This window comes from Dama dama, chromosome 15 (assembly GCF_033118175.1).
Source record: "Dama dama isolate Ldn47 chromosome 15, ASM3311817v1, whole genome shotgun sequence".
Lineage (NCBI taxonomy): Eukaryota > Metazoa > Chordata > Mammalia > Artiodactyla > Cervidae > Dama > Dama dama.
In genome coordinates, this window is record NC_083695.1 from 72,100,538 (window position 1) to 72,127,103 (window position 26,566).

The 26,566-nt window shown below is 41.5% G+C and overlaps 1 protein-coding gene across 1 annotated transcript in view; it reads left to right on the forward strand.

Annotated features, from left to right (window-relative positions):
* Positions 1-26,566, forward strand: part of SORCS3 (sortilin related VPS10 domain containing receptor 3) — a 545,070-nt gene that overhangs the window by 351,513 nt on the left and 166,991 nt on the right. Inside the window, exon 6 of the mRNA XM_061163158.1 lies at positions 22,401-22,465. Within this exon, the coding sequence (XP_061019141.1) occupies positions 22,401-22,465 (65 nt within the window). The remainder of the gene's footprint in view (positions 1-22,400; positions 22,466-26,566) is intronic.

The window sequence follows — 26,566 nt, forward strand, 5'->3', positions numbered from 1 at the left end:
ATGAGAAGATGTTATTCTAGAAAGAACTCTCCTTCAGCTAGATCTCTGAGACATTAGCCAGGCCAACTCCAGAGTAAAGAAGACATGATATCTCTGGAGGCAGGAGTTGGTGGTCTAAGAAGACAGTCACAACATGTCCTTCTTTGGCAACGCACTTGAGTTCCAGGCCAAAGCTCTGGTCTCAGAGCTAACTCAGAGCATCTTCACAGAAGAGGTTAGAAGTAAAAGTTTTGAAAAAAATCCAATAAACTCAAATGACCCAGTATGTTTGTTCTTTCTTAATCCATTTCACTCCCATCTAACTGCTCAAAAGCTACTTTGACTTATAAATGGAATTTAGGAAGTGAGTAGTTTGAAACATAAGCAATTTAAACTTTAAAAAGTAGCTCCCATGAAGCAGAGTAAAGGTACTTAAAGGATTTCTATTTCCCAAGACCCTGGAAACACAATGAATTAGAGTGTCTGTTTAACTACTGTTATGGATGGTCCCGTGGGTAAACATTGTGCTTTATAAAAAGCTAATACTCAGAAAAGGTTTTTAAAAATTAATATTCAGGGACTCTTCCAGTGGAACCATCCACTGCTGACATTTTGTGACCATATTACACAAAAGACCTGCATTATTACTAAAAAGCAGCTTCTCCCTGCTGCCCTCTGAAATTTTCCCTGTGAACCTCAATTTCTTGGCTCTCTTCTCCAACGTTTCAGGTCTTGGGGGATCTATTCTAGACTTATGGTCTTGCTAGGAAACAGTGGACTTGAGTACGTTGAGATGGACAATAGAAGGGTCTAGGTTTAGAGGTTGAAAGAGCTGGTTTGGAAGAGCTGGGGATAAATTAAGGACAGCCTGGGGCTTCATCTTATTGGTCACAGAAGGCTGCTTTTTCCTTGACAGGAGCAGAGCTGGCATGGGGTTGTGGATTTTCCATCTCACGTTTGGATCATTACTCCTAGAGACCTAACTGGCTTTCTCATTATTGTCTGTCATTCATTTGGTAGGCACCACTGCATGTCACTCTATTCTTGAACAGAGATAATTATAATAGCTCAACACCAGCCATGACTTGCTTTCTTCCACTCCTATTTGATTAGCCAAACAGCCCTTGCTCTTGCCACAGAGTGTTTTTTAATTTACTGTTCCTGATGTGGATTTGTCCAACTCTCTACCATGCCTTCACCGCTTGCCTTCATTCCTACCCTTCCCTGTCCCTTACTTTCAGCAATCATTGAGCCTTCTGTTTCACCAAAAGCTAGAGACTACTACATATAAATACATCCTATTTTCCTTTGCCCTTCTCCCTGCAAATTTTTTCTCTGTATTTTTTTGCTGTGTTGGAAGAGTAACAGTACCTTCTTAGTGAACTTAAATTTCAATTGCACCTTTAATCCTATCTCTTCCAACCTTTTAGGAGTTTTACTTCATCAGTTACTCTCTGGCTCCAGTATCTTCAAACTCTCTATTCCCTTGCACATAAGAAGATCATTAATTCTCCTCCATCTAAGAAAAAAGGAAACAGAACTGTCCTTTCCACTCAAGTGACTTTTCTATTTGTCTCTTCTCCACTGCCAAATTTTACAAAACCATGTATAATGAGTATGGTTCCTCATCTTCAAATCACCTTTAAACCCACTCAGTTGGGTCTCTGCACCACTACTCCTTGGACCATGATCCCTGGGGAACTCTTAGTGTTGAATCCTGTGCTTTCTTTTCATTCCTCATTCTACCTCACTTCTGCAATATTCTCACTAGTGTCAGCTTCCTTCTAGAGTTTGTCCTTCCTTGGTCACTGTGATTTTCTTGTTTTTCTTTCTGTCTTTCTGACCATCCCATTTTTGTATTTTGTTGATTCCTCTTAATTTGGGGACCCCACAAATGTCAATCTTCCCAGGATGTCCTCACCATTTTATTGTTTGCTTTTAAAAAGATTCCTTTCCCCAGAAAAGCATACCCACTATCTTCAAGACTGTTAGTTCCTATAACAATCACCAAATCCTTCCCTTACTCTACTCTTTCTAGAATTTTGTGCTTCCCATGCCCCATTTAGACATATCTACCATATTGTTCAAACACTGAGGGATAGCCCTACTGAGATATTCCTCATAAACCTCAAAGCCCAAAATCTCCATGACAGAACATACTGCATTTCTCCCTCCCCCAAGTTAGTTAAATCATTCCTCTTGAGTTCTTAGATTATCTTAGTAAGCAATCTCACCACCCATTTTTTCCAACATGGAAATCTCAAACACCCTGGACTCCATTCATTCTCTCAGTAATCCCCAGCCTCTTGAACCCATGCCAGTTTGTGATACTTGCAAGATATTTTTTTCAGCTGCATCTTTATCATCCCTATGGGCATTTTTTTTTTTTTAAAAGCATATCCTCATCATCTTTCACCTAGACCAGCTTCCTTTCTGTCCTCTCTGCCTTCCAGTTTTGCTTGAGTAAGAATATTAATGTTGCCTTGTAAGTTTCAAAATGCAGATGAAATGATATTATCCTTTTGGTTAAAAACTGCTGTTGAAATTAAAAGAGATATGTAAAAGAATTTTAAATAAAAGTGTAATGACACCCTGGTGAGTCATGATTACATGCGAAGTGTGTCACAAAAATTTTGTGACCAATAATAAAAACTGATGTTGATGAGTTATCACTTCTTCTTCTTCTTTTTTTTTTTTTTCGGTAAATTTGAGGCAATTCAAGGTTATAAGTAACATTATGTCATTCTTTCATACTTGCACTCCTAAGTGAGAAAAAATCAATTGAGTGACAGCAAATGTGTCCCCAGTCATTTCTGTCTTACTGCCCATAGTAATCTGCCTTTTTGGATAAGCCATAAAGAGATGCCATGAACATGAATCATTGTTGGGCAGTATTTTACTAAGGATTATTTGAGATAGTCTCAAAAGCAAGGTATACCCACCAGATTGTGTCTTATGTGATAAACATAACCAGGGAATCAAGATTGAGGAAAAACTAGCCTAGAGATTTTTTTTATTGAAGTATAGTTAATTTACAACATTGTATTACCTTCAGGTGTATAGCAAAGTGATTCAGTTATATATATATATATATATATACATATGTGTGTGTGTGAGAGTCGCTTCAGTTGTGTCTGACTCTTTGAAACCCACTTGACTGCAGCCTGCCAGGCTCCTCCATCCATAGGATTCTCCAGGCGAGAATACTGGAGTGCGTTGCCATACCCTCCTCCAGGGGATCTTCCCGAGCCAGGGATCAAACTCGTGTCTCTTATATCTCCTGGATTGGCAGGCAGGTTTTTTACCACTAGTGCCATCAGTTCAGTTCAGTCACTCAGTCGTGTCTGACTCTTTGCGACCCCATGGACTGCAGCACACAAGGCTTCCCTGTCCATCACCAACTCCTGGAGCTTGCTCAAACTCATGTCCATTGAGTCGGCCATGCCATCCAGTCATCTCATCCTCTGTCGTCTCCTTCTCCTTCTGCCTTCAATCTTTCCCAGCTTGTTGGTCTTTTCCAATGAGTCCCTCGCATCAGGTGGCCAAAGTATTGGAGCTTCAGTTCAGCATCAGTCCTTCCAGTGAATACTCAGGACTGATTTCATTCAGGATTGACTGGTTTGATCACCTTGCAGTCCAAGGGACTCAATAGTCTTCTCCAACACCACAGTTCAAAAGCATCAATTCTTCAGTCCTCAGCTTTCTTTATAGTCCAATTATCTCATCCATACATGACTACTGGAAAAACCATAGCTTTGACTAGACGGAACATTGTTGGCAAAGTGATGTCTCTGCTTTTTAATATGCAGTCTAGGTTGGTCATAGCTTTTCTTCCAAGGAGCAAGTGTCTTTTAATTTCATGGCTGCAGTCACCATCTGCAGTGATTTTGAAGCCCCAAAATAGTCTCTCACTGTTTGCATTGTTTCCCCATCTATTTCTCATGAAGGTTGGATGCCGTAATCTTAGTTTTCTGAATGTTGAGCTTTAAGCCAAATTTTTCACTCTCCTCTTTCACTTTCATCAAGAGGCTCTTTAGTTCTTCTTCACTTTTTGCCATAAGGGTGGTGTCATCTGCGTATCTGAGGTTATTGATATTTCTTCTGGCAGTCTTGATTCCAGCTTGTGCTTCATCCAGCCTGGCATTTTGCATGATGGACTCTGCATTTAAGTTAAATAAGCAGGGTGACAATATACAGCCTTGATGTACTCCTTTCTTGATTGGGAAATAGTCTGTTGTTCCATGTCCAGTTCTAACTGCTGCCTCTTGACCTGCATACAGATTTCTCAGGAGACAGGTAAGGTGGTCTGGTATTCCCATCTCTTGAAGAATTTTCCAGTTTGTTGTGATCCACAGAGTCAAAGGCTTTGGTGTAGTTGATAAAACAGAAGTAGATGTTTTTCTGGAATTTTGCTTTCTTGATGGTCCAGTGGATATTGGCAGTTTGATCTCTGGTTCCTCTGCCTTTTCTAATCCAACTTGAACATCTGGAAGTTCATAGTTCACGTACTGTTGAAACCTAGCTTGGAGAATTCTGAGCATTACTTTGCTAGCATGTGAGATGAGTGCAATTGTGTAATTGTGTGGTAGTTTGAACATTCTTTGGTATTATTGCCTTTCTTTGGGATTGGAATGAAAACTGACGTTTCCCAGTGTGTGTGTGTGTGTGTGTGTGTGTGTGTGTGTGTGTGTAGTTTTTCAGATTATTTTCCCTTATAGGTTATTACAAAATAATGAATATAGTTCCCTGTGCTATACAGTAAATCTTTGTTAGTTATCTACTTTATATTGAGTAGTATGGATCGTAGGTAGCACAGTTGTAAAGAATCTGCCTGCCATTGCAGGAGATGGAAGAGATGATGGTTCAATCCCTGGGTCAGGAAGATCCCCTGGAGTAGGAAATGGCAACCCACTCCAGTATTCTTGACTGGAAAATTCAGTGGACAGAGGAGCCTGGCGAGCTGCAGTCTGTGGAGTCACAAAGAGTCAGACACAAATGAGCACACACACACACGTATATGTTAATCCCAAGCTTCTAATTTAACCCCCATATTCATCTCTGGTAACCATAAGTTTGTTTTCTATGTGTGTGGATCTATTTCTGTTTTGTGTATAAGTTCATTTGTATCATTTTTTTTTAAGATTCCAAGTATAAATGATATATGATATTTGTCTTTGGCTTACTTCATTTAGTATGATAATCTCCAGGTCCGTATATGTTGCTGCAAATGGCATTATTTAATTATTTTTATGGCTGAGTAGTATTCCATTGTGTATATGTACCATATCTTCTTTACCCATTCATCATCAATGGGCATTTGAGTGGCTTCCATGTCTTGGCTAGCCTAGAGATTAAATTCCAAACCCTTTAACATGGTCCAGACTGCCTTCTCACACCAAATATCTGAAGCATCTTTCCAAACTCACATACACCTACTGACCTACTTTCTACACCTATCACTCATCTCATACATACCAGGAGATCATTTACCTCCAGATCTTCAGTCATGCCTTCCCTTTGCCAGGATAGTGGAAGCAGAACATTGCAGTTCCAGACAAACTACTTAATATCTCCTAAAATTCGGCTCACAAGTTACCTAACTTTTGAAACCACCTGAACTCTCTCCCATTTCGTTTTCAGAGATGTTAAGGGCATATTTCCTAAGATGGGCATGTTTTCTGAGATAGGCATCTTGGCTTCTCCATTAGAAGCTCTTAGTATTTGGGGCCATTTTTCTAAGCCTAAGTTTCTTCATCAACCTAATGATGATAATCATGCTGTTCTCTACCTTATAGAGTTACTGTGGAGATGTGTCAGGTAATTAACCATGCCTGGTTGGGGAGGTAGATATCTTCTGCAGTCCTTTTACAGGTTCAGGTCGGTTAACGTCTGTAGCTCCTTCAGACAGTATCTGGTAATACTATGCTCATCTGGGATTAACCTCACTTTGCATCTCTCCAAAGCACCTCAAGTGTGGAGTAAATTAATTTTCAGCATGTTAGATGCAGTCTCAAGGTAATTTTCCATGATACTTCCCAGCAGGGAGGCTTTGAAATAACATCCCTCTTATAATTAGTACCATGTACTATGCTGCACTCATCAGCAGATGGGATTTATCCTTGCACATTTGGACTTGACAGAGGTCAGCCCTCATCTCTCTCTACATGTCCTTGTGTACTCCTGACAAGCTGGCCTCTTTCCTTTCCTTCTTTCCCAGCCCTCCTCATCATACCCTACCTCTTAGTCTAGCTAGATCCCTAGCTCATTGGCTGAAATTAATTATGATATCAGGCTGGAGTTTTGAGACTTGTAAGGACTTCATTCTCTGTTTAGATTTCATTTCTGACCAGAGTCATCAAGCCATCACAGTATCAAAAATGCCATATTTACTTCTCCCAGACAATGGAGGACATGGGAATAGGAGATAGAGAAAACTAAGCTTGAGAGGTTAAGTAAGCAGCCCAAGTTCACACAGTTCCCAAGTGCATCAGAATCCAACCTAGGCTTTACTCCAGAGCTGAGATATTAACCACAATTCCTATACCATCTCTCTGTGTCAGATGGTTATCTCCTTCAAGGTTATTTTCAGATTCAGCAGGAAGGAGATTTCTGGATCAAATAGACCTGAATCAGAAATACCTGACATCTTCACAGGAGGGGAGAAATCCCAGGACCTTTGTCTAAGGGCCGCTTCCTAGCCTGTGATCAAGGAGCTTCACATATGTCTTTCAATGGAACCTCCATCCCCAGCCCTTTGGAGAGCCCTGCATGGGAGGGAGGCAGCCCGTATTTTCTCCACAAACCACAGGACCCTTCCTTGATGGTTACACAGGATGATTTCAGCAAAGCTGACAAGATGTTTCCATATTTGTTAAACAAGAACCATTTGTTTAGCTCAGGAGCATCTGTTGAATAAACAAGATATCTGATGTGCCATTTGCTCATTGGAAATTAACAAACCCTTTAAAAATGGCAATTTGTCAGGAGTTATATGAGGCAGAATTCATTCTCAGCAAGTGCACAAATTGAAACTTCCTTCCTGGGCTTTCTAGAATCCCCCAGAGCTAGCTGTACAGAAAAAGTTCAGTTTAATTCTGCCATCATTAAGGAAAATATGCAGACATGTTGGGGGAAGTGAGGCAAGTGTCCTGTTAAGGAAACGAAGGATCCTGGAGAATGTGTCCTCCAGAGCAGATAGTAGGAGCTAGTCCCCTTCTGGTTTGTTTTTCCATTCGGAGAATGTATGTCCTCTGGTTGGGAGGCACTTTCTTTTCTTTTTCTTTCCTTCTTCCATGCTTTTTCCAAGAATCGTTTGGTAAACTTGTCATCAGCCAGCATTATTCCTGTATGTGGCTTCCTGTGGGGAGGAAATGGAGGAGGGGAGGGTTTAACTTACTATAAGAATAAAGGAGATAGGGAAAATAGTGAAATGAAAAGGCTGTCACATCTCTCAGGGATGTAGTGGCTACTTCTAGAACACTGGCTAAAATGAAGTCTGAATATAATCCTATTTTTCCCATGAAACACCAGTGCTTCACAGTGTCGGCCCATTTTGAATTCATCCTTGAATGACCACAATGTGCTGGCGCAGGTGCCCCAAGCAGAAGGGACAGTGAGTGAGAGTTAGCATTTACCAAGTGCAGGTGCCATGCTAAGCACATTACTGGTGCCATTTACTTATGTGCCCACAAACCGGTACTGTTACTCCCATCTACAGATGAGGAGACCAAGGCTCAGAAAGAGGTAGAAATGAGATTTAGACTCACACAGTCTGATTTCCCGTTGATGTGGTCATGATGTTGTATTGTCTCTGTTAGCCTTTGAAGAATCAGGGTCCCTGGGATCCTAGGTATGAAGGTTGAACAGGGCAGGCTCCACGCTCAGGAGCCCTGCTCTGGCCCAGAGCTGAAGGATATTTAACAAGATCTTCTTGAGATTCCTGGGAAATGTTGGCTAGCTTGAGGCTGATAAGCTGTTCTTGGTGCTTAGCCACTCAGTCTTGTCAGACTCTTTGTGACCCCATGGACTGTATGTGACCCCATGGACCATAGCCCACCAGGCTCCTCTGTCTGTGGGAATTATCCAGGCAAGAATACTAGAGAGGGTTGCCATGCCCTCCTCCAGGGGATCTTCCCAACCCAGGGATCGAACCTAGGTCTCCGACATTGCAGGCGGATTCTTTACTGTCTGAGCCACAGGGAAGACCAAGAATACTGGAGTGGGTAGCCTATCCCTCCTCCAGGGGATCTTCCCAACCCAGGAGTTGAACTGGGGTCTCCTGCATTGCAGGCAGATTCTTTACCAGCTGAGCTACCAGGGAAGCCTCGATTTTTGCGGGATTACAATTCGAATTCTTTATTTACAGGAACTTTGTGGATGGGAGGGGCTATAGAGCCAGGCAAGTTCTCAGGCTTTATATAAGTGAGTCCCTGTGGACTCTAGTTAGAAGCTAAGGAATTAGCTGACTCTGGGCCCAGAGCAACTTGCTGCCTCATCTCCTCACATTAGCCCTCTTAGCAATTGATCTTGTAAACTTTCTGAATCAGAGAAATTAAAGATGAAAAAGGGCCTATTAAGTGATGTTGCTCCAGCCCTGGACTAAGCAGAATGGCTCCCAGGAGAGGAATTCAGAGCATCTGGTTCAGTTTAATTGTAATTGTCCCGGAGGGTCTGACTTCTTGCTCTTCCCCCAGGCAGCCCTTCTCCAGGCTGGCAGATGCAGGTGTGAGCGATGTCTCAGAGGAGTACGCTGTCCTGTGCCAGGGCTCTGAGTCCTCACCTCGGTCTCAGTTTTTAGGGCCTGGGAGTTTTCATTGTTGCCTCTGGAATGTGCTGGGGTTTGGGAGGAATTCTGTTTTGGGGGTAGATGAAATAGCTCTAAGTGTAGATAGAAGCTGGTGATGTTACCCGTTTCTCCTCTTAGCCAGGAGATGTGCCTCCAGCAGTGTCTATGCAGGTAAAAGGGAGTGTGGGGCTTGGAACAGTAGTGGGGGTCAAAGCCTGACAATTCACTGGGAAGCCCTGACATGAGTTGTTGAGTATTCCTAAGCCTAGGAATGTCTTACTATCAAAGCCTTACTATCACAGACTTTGATCCTCACAACAACACTTAGAAGTAAGTATGTTATTATTCTCTTAACAGAGAAGGGGATTCTGAGGCTCAGAGAGGTCAGGTGAGTGTCAAGGTCATGTAACTTGGTGGGGGAGCTAGAATCAGAGAGATCTTGGACTGCAAAGCCCCCTCTTGCCCCTGCTTCTTAGTGAAATGTACTGAACAAGATAGAAATGCAGAAGCGGAAGAGGCAGGAAGGGACTGGTGCTGACTTTTGAGTTGAAATGGCTGATTCTCAGATAAACCAGTTTTAGTGTCCTAAACTGGGAAGCCTGGGCATGTGGCATGAGCTCTCTGGGTCTCAGGTGCAGAGATCTTAAGAGTGTTTGCAAATCTGTTAGTACTTAGGCTGTGTTCCTTTCCAGGCCTAGGAAAGGGGGTAATTCACTCATTTACCCTCTGCTTAGAGAATGAGGCTGCTGGGCAAAGGTGTTCAGTGACTGATCCTTGCATCTTAAGTGCAGCTGGTTAGCATTCATTGGCTCTGTTGCCCCTCCCTAGATCTCACTTGTTACTGAAGGAGATCTTTTCATTCTTTCAGTTATTTTTTTTTTGTTTTTTTGGCTGCTATTGGCTGAGGGTCTAGATATTGCCGTGAGCTGCTGGTGGTTGGTTTTAGATCCCAGGATATTATTCAGGAAGGGCAAGCCTATGTAGATGACTATCTTGGGTCCTGGCACACATGCAGGGTGGGAAGCATGAGACCCCTGAATGTAGAAATCAGAGAAGCACAGAAGGGGAACTGAGGGTTGGGGATGGGTGTGGGAGGGATCATCAAAAATTTCCTGTGCCACAGGTTGTTCCCAAGTTGTCCCTAAAAGAGTTGTTTGAAGGAACAGGAGACCGTACACTTTTATTTTCCATCCACCCATGCCTTGTGTTTCTAGGATTCGTTTGATCTGTGTCACTGTGTCACTCTTTGGGACACATGCAGTAAAAGGAAGCTGTGTTGAGGTTAACTTATGGGATCATTTGAGTCTTCTCTCATCTCCTTTTCCACCTGAGGAATCTTGTGCAAGCTACTTAAATTCTCAGGATCTCTATTTATGCTTTTTTTTTTTTGGATCATGCGGTAGTTCTATTTTTAATTTTTTGAGGAACCTCCATACTGTTTTCCATAGTGTTTGCAATTTAATTCCCAACAGCAGCGCAATAAAATTTTCTTGTTCTACATCCTTGCCAACACTTGTTATTTCTTGTCTTGTTGAAAATAAGCCATTCTAACAACTGTGAAGTAATGTCTCATTGTGGTTTTGATTTTTGTTTCCTTGATGATTATTGACATTGAACATCTTTTCATACACCTTTTGGCCATCTTTATACATTTATACATTTTCAATCTGTGGGCAATACGTGCTTCATAGATTTCTTCTTAGAATGATGTAATGATGTAAAGAAATGAGATGCCTGGCACATTGTAGCTGATGAACACATGTTGGTCATTTTCTCACTTCCTTCTTCTTTCTCCAGTGAAGAAAGGCAGGCTCCGTGGTGCATCATAGAATGTCCTCCAGGGCCAAATCCAGTGGACCTGGGTTTAAATCTGAGAGCTGCCATTTATTAGCTGTGATGACTTCGACAAGCCACCACCCTAGCTCCTCTGAGCCTGTAGTCCCTGACTAGTGAAATGCAGACCAAAATTAGAAGTTTTAATCCTTGGTTCAACCTCATGATTAAGTACCAGCTTTATGCTAGGAAGTGGATTCGCCATGGTGGACAAAGCAGGCAAGGCCCCCTCCCTTTAGGAAACTTACATTCTCAAGGAGAGGCAGGCATTATTCAAATAACTACACCAATTATTATGAGTCTTAAATAGTATCACACACAATGCATCATATCACAGGGACCATAACATAGCACACACATACTAGCTATCAGTACATGAGCATCAGTGATGCTGTGATTACCATCTTCTTCATGAGGGCCCCATGTGATTACAGCCTATTTCCTCTCATAATTTCCTGTTGTCTTCCAGACCCATTTATACACATGAACCCATGTGTATAAAGCAGAGACCCCTTTCTCTAACTATTCCTTTCAGCCCCGATTAGGTCTGGCACAGCCATTAGTAAGGCTTTCCCATGAAGTGGGCTGTCTTTGTAGGCTCTGAGCAAGCATGTCCATGCTACCATAATGTACCAGAATGTGTGCCCCTAACAGTCCTGAGGCAAAGACCAGGAAATTCTGTTTTTATTCTCTTCAGAGCTAAGATACAATTAAAAATGTTACCACAATAATTGGCAACATCCATTAACTTGATGAGAATTGCCGAAGGCAGCACATTTTTCCCCCTTCTGCACATTATTAGTCTATAAATATACCTGGTTCCTTCCTCTTTCTTCTCTAGAACTTCTACAAAATATCCGCCCAAGCTGTCTCCTTAATGCCCTTGGCCTTTTCTAATTAGCTCTCTCAGTTCCTCCAGCGCTTCCAGTCCATACCACACGATCTTGCATCTAATTACACGTGCTGATCTGCGAAGAAGCAGCTGGGGAAAGCCCACAGGACTGAGAGCTCTGGGCCCAGAGTCAGGAGAGTCTGGTGGGAACCCCAGCTCCACCTGCTTATCTTGAGTGACTTTGGCTTGGGGTTTGATCATCTGCAAAATGGGAACAATAGCTGCTAGGACTAAAGCAGTGAGATTACAGGAGGATGATGGCAAGGTGCTCTGTAAACTCTTGCATGTGGGGCCCTCCAGCTCACTGGTCCTCAGCAGTAACTTTGTCTTCCTGCTCCCGCCTTGGTCTTCTGGTCCCCAGGGAGGTGCAGGGCGGATGGGATTTGGTTGCACAAGACTGTTCAGAAAAGTCCTCTTCAGCTGCAGCTGTACCCTGCCGGTGGCTTGCAACACCTCAGGGACCTACCCAGCAGGGGATTCCTCTCCCTTCTGATGCACTCACTTGATTAGAAAGACATCCCACCCCTGCCTCAGAGAAATGGGGCAGAGCAGGATGGAACAGGGGCATAAGAGCCGTCAGCGCAAAGGAAGAGCTCATGTACCTCCATCCTCCACAGCCACAGAGGCTCTCAGTGCCAGAGAGCAGAGCGGGAGGGGATCCCGGCATCGCCCACCCCACACCTGGCAAGGCCTGTGATGTGCAGAGAGAGGAACTGTGCCAAGAGGGGCCAAGTGACATGGCCAAAGCCACAGTGCTAGACTGTGACCAGAACTGAGGTCTTTGCCCCAGCCCAGTGCCTTTCTCCTACACTCCAATGCAGGTTTTCCTTAGACACTTTCTACACAATCAGTGATGTTCAGATGAGTGTATGTGTGTGTGCACATCTTTGTGTGTGTCTGAATGTAAGATGCCAGGAACCCAGTGGGAATATTCTCTAAATATGTGCATATACTATTTCATGTTCATCAAGACAAAACAAGGAAGTTTTAACTCTTATGGAAAATTATAGATTTAGAGAGATTAAGTAACTTGCTCAGAGTCACACAACTAATAGATATAGAGCCAGGATTAGAACCTAGGGCTGATGATACCTCGTGTGATCCAGCAACCCCAATAAACACTGACTGTGTCATCCCAGACTCCAGTTTGGGAAATGTGGGGCAGTGAGACTTCTTTTTTAATAAGATAATGTGATTTTTCTCATTTAAAAAAACATTATTTATTTTTAATTGTACAATATTATATTGTACAGGATATAATATTTGTACAATATTATATTGGTTTCTGCCTCACATCATCATGTATCAGCCACAGTAATGCATATGTCTCCTCCCTCCTACAGCTTCGTCCCAACTCCCACCCCATCCCACCCCATCCCACTCCTCTAGGTTGTCACAGAGCCCTGATTTGAGTTCCCTAAATCATACAGCAAATTCCCACTGGCTATCTATTTTACATATGGTAATCTATATGTTTCCATGCTACTCTCTCTATTTGTCCCACTCTCTCCTTCTCCAGTCCCCCAGCCTGCAGTGAGACTTTTGTTCCTTCCTAATTGTTTTTGAGCTGTTTCAAATCCTAAAAGATGGTGCTATGAAAGTGCTGCACTCAATATGCCAGCAAACGGGAAACTCAGCAGTGGCCACAGGACTGGAAAAGGTCCGTTTTCATTCCAATCTGAAAGAAAGGCAATGCCAGAGAATGTTCAAACTCTTGCACAATTGCACTCATTCACACGCTAGCAAAGTAATGCTCAAAATTCTCCAAGCCAGGCTTTAACAATACGTGATTGGTAAACTTCCATATGTTCAAGTTGGATTTAGAAAAGGCAGAGGAACCAGAGGTCAAATTGCCAACATCCACTGGATCATCAAAAAAGCAAGAGAGCTCCAGAAAAACATCTATTTCTGCTTTATTGACTAAGCCAAAGCCTTTGACTGTGTGGGTCACAACAAACTGTGGAAAATTCTTGAAGAGATGGGAATACCAGACCACCTGACCTGCCTCCTGAGAAATCTGTATTCAGGTCAAGAAGCAACAGTTAGAACTGGATATGGAACAACAGACTGGTTCCAAATTGGTAAAGGAATACGTCAAGGCTGTATATTATCACCCTGCTTATTTAACTTATATGCAGAATACATCATGCAAAATGCCAGGCTGGGTAAAGCACAATCTGGAATCAAGATAGCCTGGAAAAATAACCTCAGATGAGCAGATGACACCACTGTTATGGCAAAAAGTGAAGAAGAACTAAAGAGCCTCTTGATGAAAGTGAGAGAGGAGAGTGAAAAAGTTGGCTTAAAGCTCAACATTCAGAAAACTAAGATCATGGCATCTGGTCCCATCACTTCATGGCAAATAGATGGAGAAACAATGGAAACAGTGGTTGACTTTATTTATTTGGGCTAAAAAATCACTGACTGCAGATGGTGACTGCAGCCATGAAATTAAAAGACACTTACTCCTTGGAAGGAAAGTTATGACCAACCTAGACAGTATATTAAAAAGTGGAGACATTACTTTTCCAACAAAGATCTGTCTAGTCAAAGTTATGGTTTTTCCAGTAGTCATATATGTATGTGAGAGTTGGACTATAAAGAAAGCTGAGAACCAAAGAATTGATGCTTCTGAACTGTGGTGTTGGAGAAGACTCTTGAGAGCCCCTTGGACTGAAAAGTGATCAAATCAGTCAATCCTGAAGGAAATCAGTCCTGAGTATTCATTGGAAGTATTGATGCTGAAGCTGAAACTCCAATACTTTGGCCACCTGATGTGAAGAACTGACTCTTTGGAAAAGACCCTGATGCTAGGAAAGATTGAAGGCAGGAGGAGAAGGAGACGACAGAGGATGAGATGGTTGGATGGCATGGCCAACTCGATGGACATGAGTTTGAGTAAGCTCCGGGAGTTGGTGATGGATAGGGAAGCCTGGTGTGCTGCAGTCCATGGGGTCACAAAGAGTCAGACATGACTGAGTGACTGAACTGAACTGAATTGTTTTTGTTTAACTGATCTCTATATCTTTATTATATATTTATAACCTATTTCTCTCTCAAATTATTTCCTACCCCACTTTCTAACCCCTCCACTACCTCTGGCCCCTGACCCTCATTTTTCTGCTGGAGTCCATGCTGGACACACAAGAAGCATTTGGGAAGCTTCAGGTATTGGCTCAAGACCTCAGTGAACGAGGACATGAGAGGATCCCCACAATGCACTGCCATTTGGGAGTCACACATGCTCCGTGTTGTGATATCTTAAGCATATCCCATAGAAACCAAAAATAAATAAAGATAAAGCAGCATTATTAGGTTGTTTTAAGTTTTAAAAAACTTTTATTGGAGTACAGTTGATTCAGTTGTCCCTGGTGGCTCAGACGGTAAAGAATCTGCCTGCAATGTAGGAGCCCCAGGTTCAATCCCTGGGTCAGGAAAATCCCCTAGAGAAGGGAATGGCTACCCACGCTCATATTCTTGCCTGGAGAATCACATGGCCAGAGGAGCCTGGCAGACTATAGTCCATGGGGTTGCAAAAAGAGTCAGACATGACTGAGCAACTGACATTTAACTTACAGTTGATTTGCAATATTGTGTTAATTCCTGCTGGACAGCAAAGTGAATCAGTTACACATATACATATATCCTCTTTTTTAAAAGATTCTTTTCCCATATAGGTCATTACAGAGCATTGAGTAGAGTTCCCTGTGATGTATGGCTGGTTCTTATTATCTATTTTATACATAGTGGTGTATATTTGTCAGTCCCAATCTCCCAATAAAACATTTTTTAAAAGTATAGACTTTTCTAAGTAACAGTTTATAAAAGATGTTTTAATAGAAATTAATTTCTAAAGAAATAGACAAAAAGAAAATAATTCATCCAATGTTAGGGAATGTCACAGATTTTAGTTTGCTGGAAGCAATTCATAATTCCTGGCATGGTGGCTTTTCACTGACTTCAGATCCTTTCTTATTCTGTCTCCAAAGTGGTCTCTTATGACTGCTGCTCAGTATTCTCCTCTCCATCATGTCTATTTGCACCATCATACCTTGGGCCATATCATCCCTCTCTCCTTTCTGACTTTCCAATCGCACACATTCTTCAAGCCTGCTCCTTATTTCCCCATTTCTGTGAAACCCTACCTGACCCACTGCACCTTTCCAACAAGACTGAAATTCCCTCTGTGTGTTACCCCATAGATACCTATTAAAGGTACTCTCAGGAGACAGGTAGTGGAGTCTGAGGATGAACATTCCAAAATCTAGTGGCTGGGAATAAGAGCATTGCCTGCTCTCGGCAATCCCTCTACAAATGAGGCAATGTGCTTGGTCTGTTTAATAGGATCAAATAGTTTTCTATGAGCAACCTTTTCTTAAGCTGTGATCATATGACATGATCTTGTTCTCTAGAGCTATGCTAATCTATAGCCCATATGTATATGGAAAACAAATGGGCTGTGTGGCAGACTGGTTGGCAGTTTCCTAAGTGCTCACACATTGTGAGTATTCAGTAAGTACTTGCAAAGGGATTACTGGTTGTATTCCTAGCAGACCAGCCATTCAGTTGTATTCAGGTAAAACCTCATGGATTGTCACTATATTAGCAGAGTCACAAACCCCAGTGACCAAAGCTTAGCTTCAAATTGCTACTGCCAGCATGAGCGTGATATTAGCGATGGTTCACTGAGATTCTTCAGCTGAGTTCAAACTCCTCATCTGGTGCAAGTGACCTCCTGATGTGTGTATGCCTTGTCCTGAAAATAGTTCATGTGACTGCTGGATTTCATTCTAGCCATTTAGAATTTGGAAAGGTATTATATTAAATTAGACCATGTAGTTTCTCTTTCCTTCCTTCCTCCTTGGCCCCTCCCTTCCTTCCTACTTCCTTCCCTCTCTCTTTCTCTTCCTCCCTCCCTTCCTTCAATACTGCTTCTCTGGTAAGAAATGCTATACTTATGACCCTGTATAAACCTATATCTTCTTATATATCTTTACATGTTATGAAAAACACTTAGTCTACCACATGAAATGCTCTCTGATGCTTCCATTCCATATTTTATAAAAAATAATTGGGGTTTTATCTGCTAGATGTATTTTATAATCCACCAGTAGAACACAGCCTATCGTTAGAGAGATACTGATAAAGTAGTCAGTAGCCCTTTTAATTTGCTGGGAGAACCAGGATGCTGAAGGGACAGTAGCTAACCCTTATGTCCAGAAATGGCTCTGCACATGCTGAGCAACTTTTAGAGAGCATATTAATGACGATTCTGGGTATGGGAAACAGTAACTGATTTTGTTGTTGTTCACTTGCTCAGTCATGTCTGACTCTCTGTGGCCCCATGGACTGCAACATGCCAAGCTTCCCTGTCTTTCACCATCTCACAGAACTTGCTGAAACTCATGTCCATCGAGTCGGTGATGCCATCCAACCATCTCATCCTCTGTTGTCCCCTTCTCCTCCTGTCTCAGTGTTTCTCAGCATCAGGATCTTTTCCAATGAGTCAGCTCTTCACATCAGCTGGCCAAAGTATTGGAGCTTCAGCTTCAGCATCAGTCCTTCCAGTGATTATTTTAGGGTTAATTTCCTTTAGGATTGACTGGTTTGATCTCTTTGCTTATTGAAAGAGAGAGAGAGATTAGAATCCCAGAAAGGGAATGCATTTAGACCTCACAAAGGTCCCTAACCCATAACCTCATGAAGTGCCTTCTTTCTTTCTTTTTTTCCTCTCATCTTTGCTTCTCTCTTCTTTATGGCTGAATAGTTAAAGGTATCCAAGACAAGTTTCTCTGAGTCTCATGCTACGGTTTCTCAAGGCAGTCCTAAAGTCTGGGAAACGTGTCTTTGAACCAGCTTTGGTGAGGATCTACCCTGGTCTAATCAGCTGTAGACAGGGACAGAGCCATATAGTACAACATGGGCATAGGGTTCTACACCTAGAAGTCTGTGGATCTGGGAGGAGCCGGCTGTTGACTGAGGCAGGGATTATTGTGATACAGAAGGAGAGCTCCCAGAGTGCCCACTAGAGGAGCTGTGTTCATTTGAGCTAGATGAGATAACTGGGTTTTTGTGGCCCTAGCATTTTCAAAGGATGGTCGTGCATTTGTCAAGCAAATCACAGATGACTGTGTTTGACAGATCCAATATTGCTTTGAGGATAAATGGTGAAAATAACAGCATAATAATGGAAAATGAAGACTTTATTTACTTAATTGCCTAGAGATTAATTAAACAGATGAAATCTGTTCCACCATATTATGGAACCGTTTTCCACATTTATCCTAAACATACTGTTGGGGTTATTACTACTTTCATTTGTGTGTTCATCTATCTACTCAGCTGATATTTAATAATTCAGAGCAGAAAGGCACAATGCTAGGCGCTAGTGGAAAATAATTTAATCAGATCTAAATCCCATCTTTAAGGACAGTACAGTAAAGAAGGAGAAAAAAATTGAGGTACACAGATAATTGATGGTGGCATAAAACAAATTATGTATGAATCTAAGATCCATCTCTTTCTCACTCTGTACCAATGGTTAGGCAGTGTGCCATCTCAAAATGTTCACTTCCTCATCTGAAAAAAATTATACTGCCAATTTCAAAAGTTTGTTTAAGAATTAAGAGAGACAACATATTGAATTAATAATAAAAGGGGCCTTTCCTGGAGGTCCAGTGGTTATCACTCTGTGCTTCCACTACAGGGAGTGTGGGTTCGATTCCTGGTTGGGGAACTAAGATCCCACATGCCACATGGCCAAAAAAAAGATGATAATAACATTTTTGGTACATTAGATGCTCAATAAATATTACACTTAAAAAGTATTAGTTACATATAATGTGAGCTCTATATTGGTAAGAATTACATAGAGTTAGGTGTTGATGTATGCCTCTATTTGAAATGTTTACATGCATTTAGTTCTCAAAGAAACAATGAGAAGGGTGCTAGTATCATATCCCCAGTGTGCAGATTAGAAAAATGCAACAAGAAGAGATTGAGTTAATTGCCTGCGATCCCATGGCGACTAAGTGATGGAGCCGAGACTCTTACTCGGGGTGTCTGATTCCAAAATGCATGCTTTTAACTACCTCGCTGATATATACAAAGGAAGGGATATTTCAGCTTGGTTTGTAAAGGTTGCATTTCAGTCTCTAATGAGTGATTTTTGACTCTGACTGTACATCGTTATCACCCACGAGCATCTAAAAGCTATCAATTCCTGGATGATATTCCAGGGTAGTGTTTCTCAGAGTGTGTTCCCTGACCATCAACATCATATCTTTTATGTGTTTGCTAAGAATGCAAATTGTTGAGCCCTACCCCAGACCTCTCAAATACAAAACTCTGGGGGCTGAGCCCAACATCTGTTTTAATAAAAAGGTTCTGATGTATTTAAAATGTGAGAGGACTATTGCTCCAGACCAATGAAACCAGAATTTACGGGACTGGGACCTGTGCATTGGTATTCAATATTTTTAGAAAGTTTCTCATGGCATTAGAATGTTTAGTCAAGATCAGGAGGCTTTCATGGAAAGTGGTATTGAGTTGTGTCATAAGTGGGGAATATGTAGAGTGAGACCGAAGGAAAATTCCAGGTGGAGGGGCAGTTTGAGCCAAAATATCAAGGACAAGAATGTTGGTGGTGTGAGCTGGAGAAATGCGTTGAGACAAGATTTTCTTGAAATTTAACAGTCTAGCAAATCAGTTTGTCAAGCATTTGTCCTTTGTCCCCTTAATACCTCCCTCATGCACATACCAATATCCAGTTTTCTTATTTCTGGGGAAGACTTTTTTCTAGAATTCACATCCACAAGGAGAGAAAAACACACCAGAGTTTAGCTCTGTCACTTCCTCATGGCAGCCCATGTGCTGCAAAGAAGCTGTCCTGAAGTTCTAAACTGGATTTTACAGCCAAGTGACACTAGCTAACTGTGTGTCTTTGGGCAGTTGTGTGAAGCTCAGCTTTCTCATCTGCTTAGTGAAGGGGCTGAACGAGATCATGGTTTCACAGTTGTTGCGCCCAAGTCTCTTGGGCATGGCTGTCTGAGTGAGCCGTTCCTGGTTTCTGATAAGTTCCTGTGTGATCTATTGCACATGTTAGAACTTGGAGACTGTGTAGGAACAGAGAATTCAGTTGCTAAAAATAACTTTGAAAGCCATTTGGCCTTTTCCAGGTACTTCCATGAGTAGCATCTGGACTTCCGTCGTAGCATCTGTGAGCATGTGGTTCAGTCATAACTGTGAGCATGTGGTTCCAGGAGCCAGTTTCAGTTTCTTCCCTGGAGGCTTGGCTGTGGCTTCTTGTGTCCTTTTGTCCCCTGTCTCCTTGGTCCTTGCTCAGATCAAGAAGAACTCTCAATTTCGGAGAAGAATCCCTATCTTTCCCCTTTAGGGTTTCAAATGATCCTTGTGTGCTGATGCCGAGTTTGGTAATTGTTATAAAACTAAATATCCCCAGGAGGAAAGCACTTCACATGTTATTCAGGTCTGTGTAGATTTTTTTCTGTTTTCTCACCAGTTGAGCAATTTTCATGATAAAAGATGATCTGGGACATAGACAGGAAACTGAGATCTTGTTTGAGCCTAAGAAGTTTTCTTTAGGACCCAAAAGTGAGCTCATGGCTTACTCGGGGCCTTATGAAGTTTTGCCTGAGTGAAAGTGTTGTAATCATTTACTCAAAACATATTTGCTGATGGTCTACCAAGGATATTACCAAGAATTAAAAAAAAAAAAAAAAGGATCCTACTTCTTTGAAATTTGTATCTAAGTATGGAAGACATACAAGTGCAATTGCATAAGTGATGTGAGTAAACCATGCAAAGCAGTTGTTCTAAGACTTGGCTGTGCATGGAAATCACCTCGGAGCTTTAAGACATGCACATGACTTGATCCAACCCCAGAGGTTTTGATTTCATTGGTTTGGGGAGGGCTTCACGCCTCCGGATATTCCAAGGCTCCCCCAGTGACTCTTATGAGCAGCCACGTTTGAGAATCACCAAGGTAAGGAAGCAGATCAAATTCTTCAGTGAGATGAGGGATACTGCTGGAGGCAGAGGCCGACTAGCAGTGAAGCAAGGGTGAGAGGTATCTGGAGAAGAAAAGGGGCGGGGAGAGAGTTGGATACAAGGGCACTGCAGGCAGGAGGGATAGGAGTCAAGACAGCTGGGAGCTGCTCTCGATGGAGAACTAAGTCAGTCAGTCTATCTAGTTCTGGCCTCGTTCCTGTGTCATCTTAGATACATGTCCATTGCTCTGTGCCACAGTTTCCCATCCACTCAAATATAACTAATGATAACTGTTCTCTGTAAGTGTTTTGCTTTAAGGTCAAATGAGATGAGGAAAAATTAAAAGATAGTATATTGATGATCATTAGGCAAAAAATAAAGCACTAGAGTAAAAACCTCTTGCATTCAGCTTCTTTGGAGAAAGAACTGCTTCACATAAGTGCACTTTCTCTGTAGCTGAGCACAAGCTTTCTCCAGTTGCAGTGAGTGGGGCTACTCTCTAGCTGCAGTGCTTGGGCTGCTCATTGCAGTGGCTTCTTATGTTGTGGAGCACGGGCCCGAGGGCATGGGGCTCAGTCGTTGTGGTGCATAGGCCTAGTTTCCTGGCAGCGTGTGGGATTGAACTCCTGTGCAGACTCTCAACCACTGGACCACCAGGGGAGCCCACATAAATGAACTTTTTAAGTAACTGAAGTTTAGCCATTCAACACAATAATCATTAACAAAAATCATTTTATTTTTCCTAACATAGGTCATTTGCAGCCCTATTTTCTTAAACTGAGTTAACTGATGTCATTAGTCCCCTGCTTCCCGTTTTCTCTGCCTGCAGCCTCTTGGCGCAGATGTCAGATAGTGAACTGTGATATAATAACAGTTAGGGCCTTAGGACCAGAAGACACATAGTAGATTTATGGTGTGGAAGGTTGGGTTTTGGGTTCTTCGGTCTGTTTTTCATAAGTTTTCTATTTGTCTTGCTATCTGGGTACCAGCTGTTGATTCTCATTGTTTTAAATTTGACTTTTCCTTTCTAACTTGCTGCCTCTTATCTATTCAGAACTGAAAAATCAGAAAACCAATCTTTGAATGATATTGAAAATAAGAATAGAAAGACTAAGTGTCCAATTTTGCTGGACAGAGTGGGTTATGAGATGTCTTTAGTATGTGAATGTTTTCATGTCTATGTTGCCTTTCTAAGCTGACTTTCTGGGTCCTACTCTCACCTGGATATCTCATGCAAGACTGGGCTCTATATGTGGAAGGTTGGAGGCCCACAGGAATTAGATTGTAAAGATTCTCAGCCTTCCTTTTTCTGGCTGTTGGCCATAGAATTCTAAGGCTCCCCATTCCTACCACCAGAATTGTGTCCTTGTCAGACCAGATATTGAATATTTGTTACCAAATATTTATTGTTTACAAGGTAGAGGTAAGGAAAAGTAGATAGGTCCAAACTCAGGAGGGCAGGAGTGTCTGGAAGCGAACAGCCAGAAGGGAGTTTTATCCACTTTCCCCAGGGAGAAGAAAGTGGTATGGAATATGGAACCTCGGGTAGAAAGGAAGTGATAGAAATAATCAGGTGCGAGATGGTAGAGGGTCAATGACAGAAGTTTAGACCATCTTTACTATGGGGTGCATTATTCTGTGCTATTTTTGTTTCTATGTTTTTGAGAGCTGCTGACTCCCTGGCAGGGCTCCAGGACACCTGAGTTGTAACCATTACAGGCGGCAGCTGCCAGAGGCAACCTCTCTGCAGGGCCCGCGAGTCCGCATGTTCTGTGGGTCCTCATGTAGAAGACAGGCCTCCTTCAGAAAGTAGCGTTCTGAGTACTAATCCTGAATGCCTCCCCACCTTGTTGTCTGCTGTCCCTGTGGTCACTGAGCGTCTGACTCTCCTTTCCTCCCCAGGTCAGTGGCCGGATTGGATAAGGAGGCAGACCTGGTGCACATGGAGGTGCGGACAGCCGACGGACGTGAGTGCTGCGGCCCCAGGCTGGGCGGGGCCTCTGCCTGCAGGCCTCTCTCCTCCGCCCCGCCCCCGCCAATTTGCATTTTAATGACTTGGGAAGATGAAAAGCCCTGAGCTCCCTTGCCGCCATATCCATCTTTATTTCCTAGAGTGGGGGAGAGGCCTTCAGTCCCAGGGGAGACGTTTCATTGAAATAAACTCTCAGGAATGAATTTTCTGGGGATGGGAGTTAATGTGATGAATTTTGAGGCTCCTGTTAGTAATTTCCCGGCATCTTCAGTGTAATTCAAATAGGAATGTCCATAGCTCATCGTGGTATTTTGCATTCATGTGGTGAATTACAGGGACTGCAAGCTTTAAGAAAACTAAACCTTTACATAGTCAAGATTCCAAAAATCGTAACTGGAAAAATTATTTGCCAAACTATTTGTTCATCCGTTCATCAAATATTTAGGGATGGCCTACTGTGTGCCAAGCAAGTTTCTCAGCCCTGGAAAATACCATGCTGAGCAAGACCTCTATTGTCCCTGAAAATTAACAATTGAATCCAGGATTTCACACCTATGACCCCTTTGTACATCATGCACCTATATGTATCTTAAACAGAATTTAACTGATAAAGTATCATTTTGCACCAACTTAAGAGTAAACTGAAGCTGAAACTGAAAGTATCCATAGGGCCCTTTCCTGTCCAATAAAAAAAAGATCAACTTAAAATGTATTAAATATGTGAATATATATGATATACATGAAATATGTAAAATACATGAAAACTAATTAGCATATTCTAGGTCATAAATAGACCCAAATAATCCATGAAAATAACAGTGACCTACCAGTGTAGCAGATCAAAGTACCATACTGTGAGTTGAGGCTCTGGATTCTGCCACCCATTAACTATAAGACCAAAACCCCCTAACTTCTCTGTTCTCCGGCTCCCTATTATCCGGGGGCACTTATCCTTGCCCTGCTCACCTCAGGGTTATGGGTTGAATGTACAAACATAATGAGATTGTGTTTGGCCTGTATGCTGACATTAGGGTATCATTCAGGATATGTTAAGTAAAGAAGGCGCATGAGCTGTGTCCTTGGGAAATCTACTGCTTTTGAGGCCAAACACAGATGTATGATAGAAACATGTACTTTGGGGAATATGTTTTATTTGCTTTATTTTTATTTTTAAAAGAGTTAGAAGGCAATTGACATGTTACTCTATGCCTGTCAGTCTACTGAATTCCTTCCTTCCTGCCTTCCTTTCTTCCTTTTTCTTTTTTGATTCTTGAATAAATGTAAGTCTCTGAAGCATCCAAGAGTGAGGGATGACCCACACTCTTTGTACATTTTTTTTTTTAAACAGAAGAACTATTTAAGATTTAGGGAGATAATGCCACATATTCAAATTCAGTGATCATAAGTGTGGTGAAACCTGAATTCTAAATTACTCTTATGGCTGAGGAGAAAAAAACAATAACAAAAAAACAAAACAAAATGGAAACACTGGAGGAAGGATGAGATGGAGGGATTTGAAGGGGTGTAGTAGAGGAGCCAGAGGGAAGAAGACAGCAGCTCTCAGAAGATGAACCACAGCCCAGTTTTCAGGACAAACCCAGCCCTGGCCTTGATTGCATTTCAGCCTTTTTAAGCCGTATATGTGATCTGTGGTATCTGCCTGAGTGACCTTCTACCTGATACAGGAATCCCTTCTCCAACAACCTCTTCTAGTGTGTCCTCAGTTTCCATGAGCTCAGGCCTAACACATATCCTTTTCTGTTGATGGGCAACTCCCTTTTTTAAAAAAGTAATTTCTTACATTAAGCTTAAACTTATTTTCTGAAAGTTCAAGAATTCTGAACTTATTAGAATAAGGCCTATAGTGCAGGATTGCAGTGAAATTTTGTAAGATTAAAAATGCAAAACATAGAAAAGTTCCTGGCCTATTGTCAAAAATTGAAAAAAGCAGAGTCGACTTAAAAAATAGTCACAACCTAAAGTTGAGAGTTATGTTTTATTCAGTGGAAATTTTTGGGACTTCAAGCCTGGGAGACAGCATCTCAAATAACCCTGAGAGAGCTGATCTGAGGAGGTGGGTGGAGTAGTCAGGTTATATAGAATTTTGCAGCAGAGGGCAGGTAGTCTGAACATCAGAAGTATTTTGTGAATTAAAGAAAAGCCAGACATCCCAAATTAAAGAATATAGCACTTTTCTTCATATGGGAAGATGCAAGAGTCTGGGCTCACTGAAATCATTCCTTTCATATCTGGGGCCAGTATCCTGTGTTTTTCACATCCTGAGTTCCTCAGTGCTCACCATAGGGAGTGGCTGCAGCCTGGTGCCTGCCAGATCACAGGTATTCTCCTCCATCCTAAGTACTTTTAGGGCTCAGGAATTCACATTCGGAGGGTTGGAATTGCTGATAATGTGAAATCATTGTGTATTGATATGGCAGGAAACATTCCATTTCTCAGCAGACAGAAATATAAACAGGGATAAATGTCATGTGCCACACTTATGTTAAAGTATATATAGTATATATTAATTCTGTGTGATTTTTTAGGTTTTATAAAATCAATTTTTCAACAGTTCCAAGAATCTTTATTTCAACCCAGTGAATTGACTCTAACCACCCCTTTATTTAGAAAGTGCACATAAGACTGAGCTGAACTGGGGATATTTTATTTTGCATACACTAATGAAATGCATGATTTCTTTCTTCTTTGATGTGTGGTGAATGCTTTCTTACACACTCATGCATACACATACAGATATCTCTATCTTTTTGATCACTGCAACATGGCACAAAATATATTTTATTTCCTTCCCCCTCACCCCGATGTGGTAATTTAAACTTGAATTTGCCTTAGACTTGAATTTCACCAAATTCACATGGGTAGCCTAGTGAGAGAATAAAAACATGAACACAAAACTCTCAACACACTACAAATGAAAGAGAACTTCTAATAAAGATCAACTATGAAATATCCAATGCTAACATCATATTTAATAATGAGATGTTGAATGCTTCCCCTCATAAGTGTAGGAAAAAGTCAGGGATGTTTACTGTTAACTCCTCTTTTCAATATTATGCTGAAAGTCCAGTCAGTGCATGAAAAGTAGGAAAATGAAATGTAATTCATATAGATTACAAAGGAAAAAACTGAACTGTTATTATTCTCATTGACATGATTCTCTTTGTAGAATATCACAAGGAATCTGGGGGGGAAAAGCTTCTAGAACAAATATGGAAAGCAGGGTTATAGGATACAAAACATTCAGTGGAGAGAGGATGATAATTTTTAATGAATGGCTTTGGAAAAGTTTGGGCAACCATATGGGAAAAACAAACATTTACCTGTGATTTACAACTTACACAAAATCTAACTCAAAATGGATCATATTTCTAAATGTAGAATATAAAATTATAAAGCTTTTGGAAGAAAATAGAGGAGAAAATCTTTTTGACCTTAGATTGACACCAAGAGCAAAATTGATAAAAGATTGATAAATTAGACTTCATCAAAATTTTTAAAAAATTGTTCTTCAGAAGACACAGTGAAGATGGTGGGAGAAATTATCTGTAGGTTGTATAACTAACAGAGGGCTTCTACCCAGAGCACATAGAGAACTTCTAAAATATAGGAGTAAGAAACAACCCATTAAAAAATAGGAAAAAGGTTGAACAGAACATTTACCAAGGAAAACATAAAGGTGACAAATAAACACAACTATTTGTGTTTGTATATTAAATAATACCTAGATCCCTTGAGTCCTTTTGTAATTCATGTATTTAAAAGAATAATAATTTCTCTAAGAATCTTAAATCAGGCAAAATAGTGGATCTTAGATAATTTTTTTTTTTTTATTCCTCAGACTTTTCTTCATTATTTCACTTCTTTTGGCATATTGTAAAGTCTGTTCATTAATCAGCCTGTTTCAGACCCTTAACCCTATGTTATACATTTGCCAATTGCTATTTTGAAAATTATAGTCAAAGGGATCTCAAGCAGTGAATTCTATTTCTCTTCATCTTCCTGCATCTCCGTTCACATGGCCATTTTGCTCAACAGGTAGCATTCATGACCATCCTCTGGTGAGCAGTTTTCATTG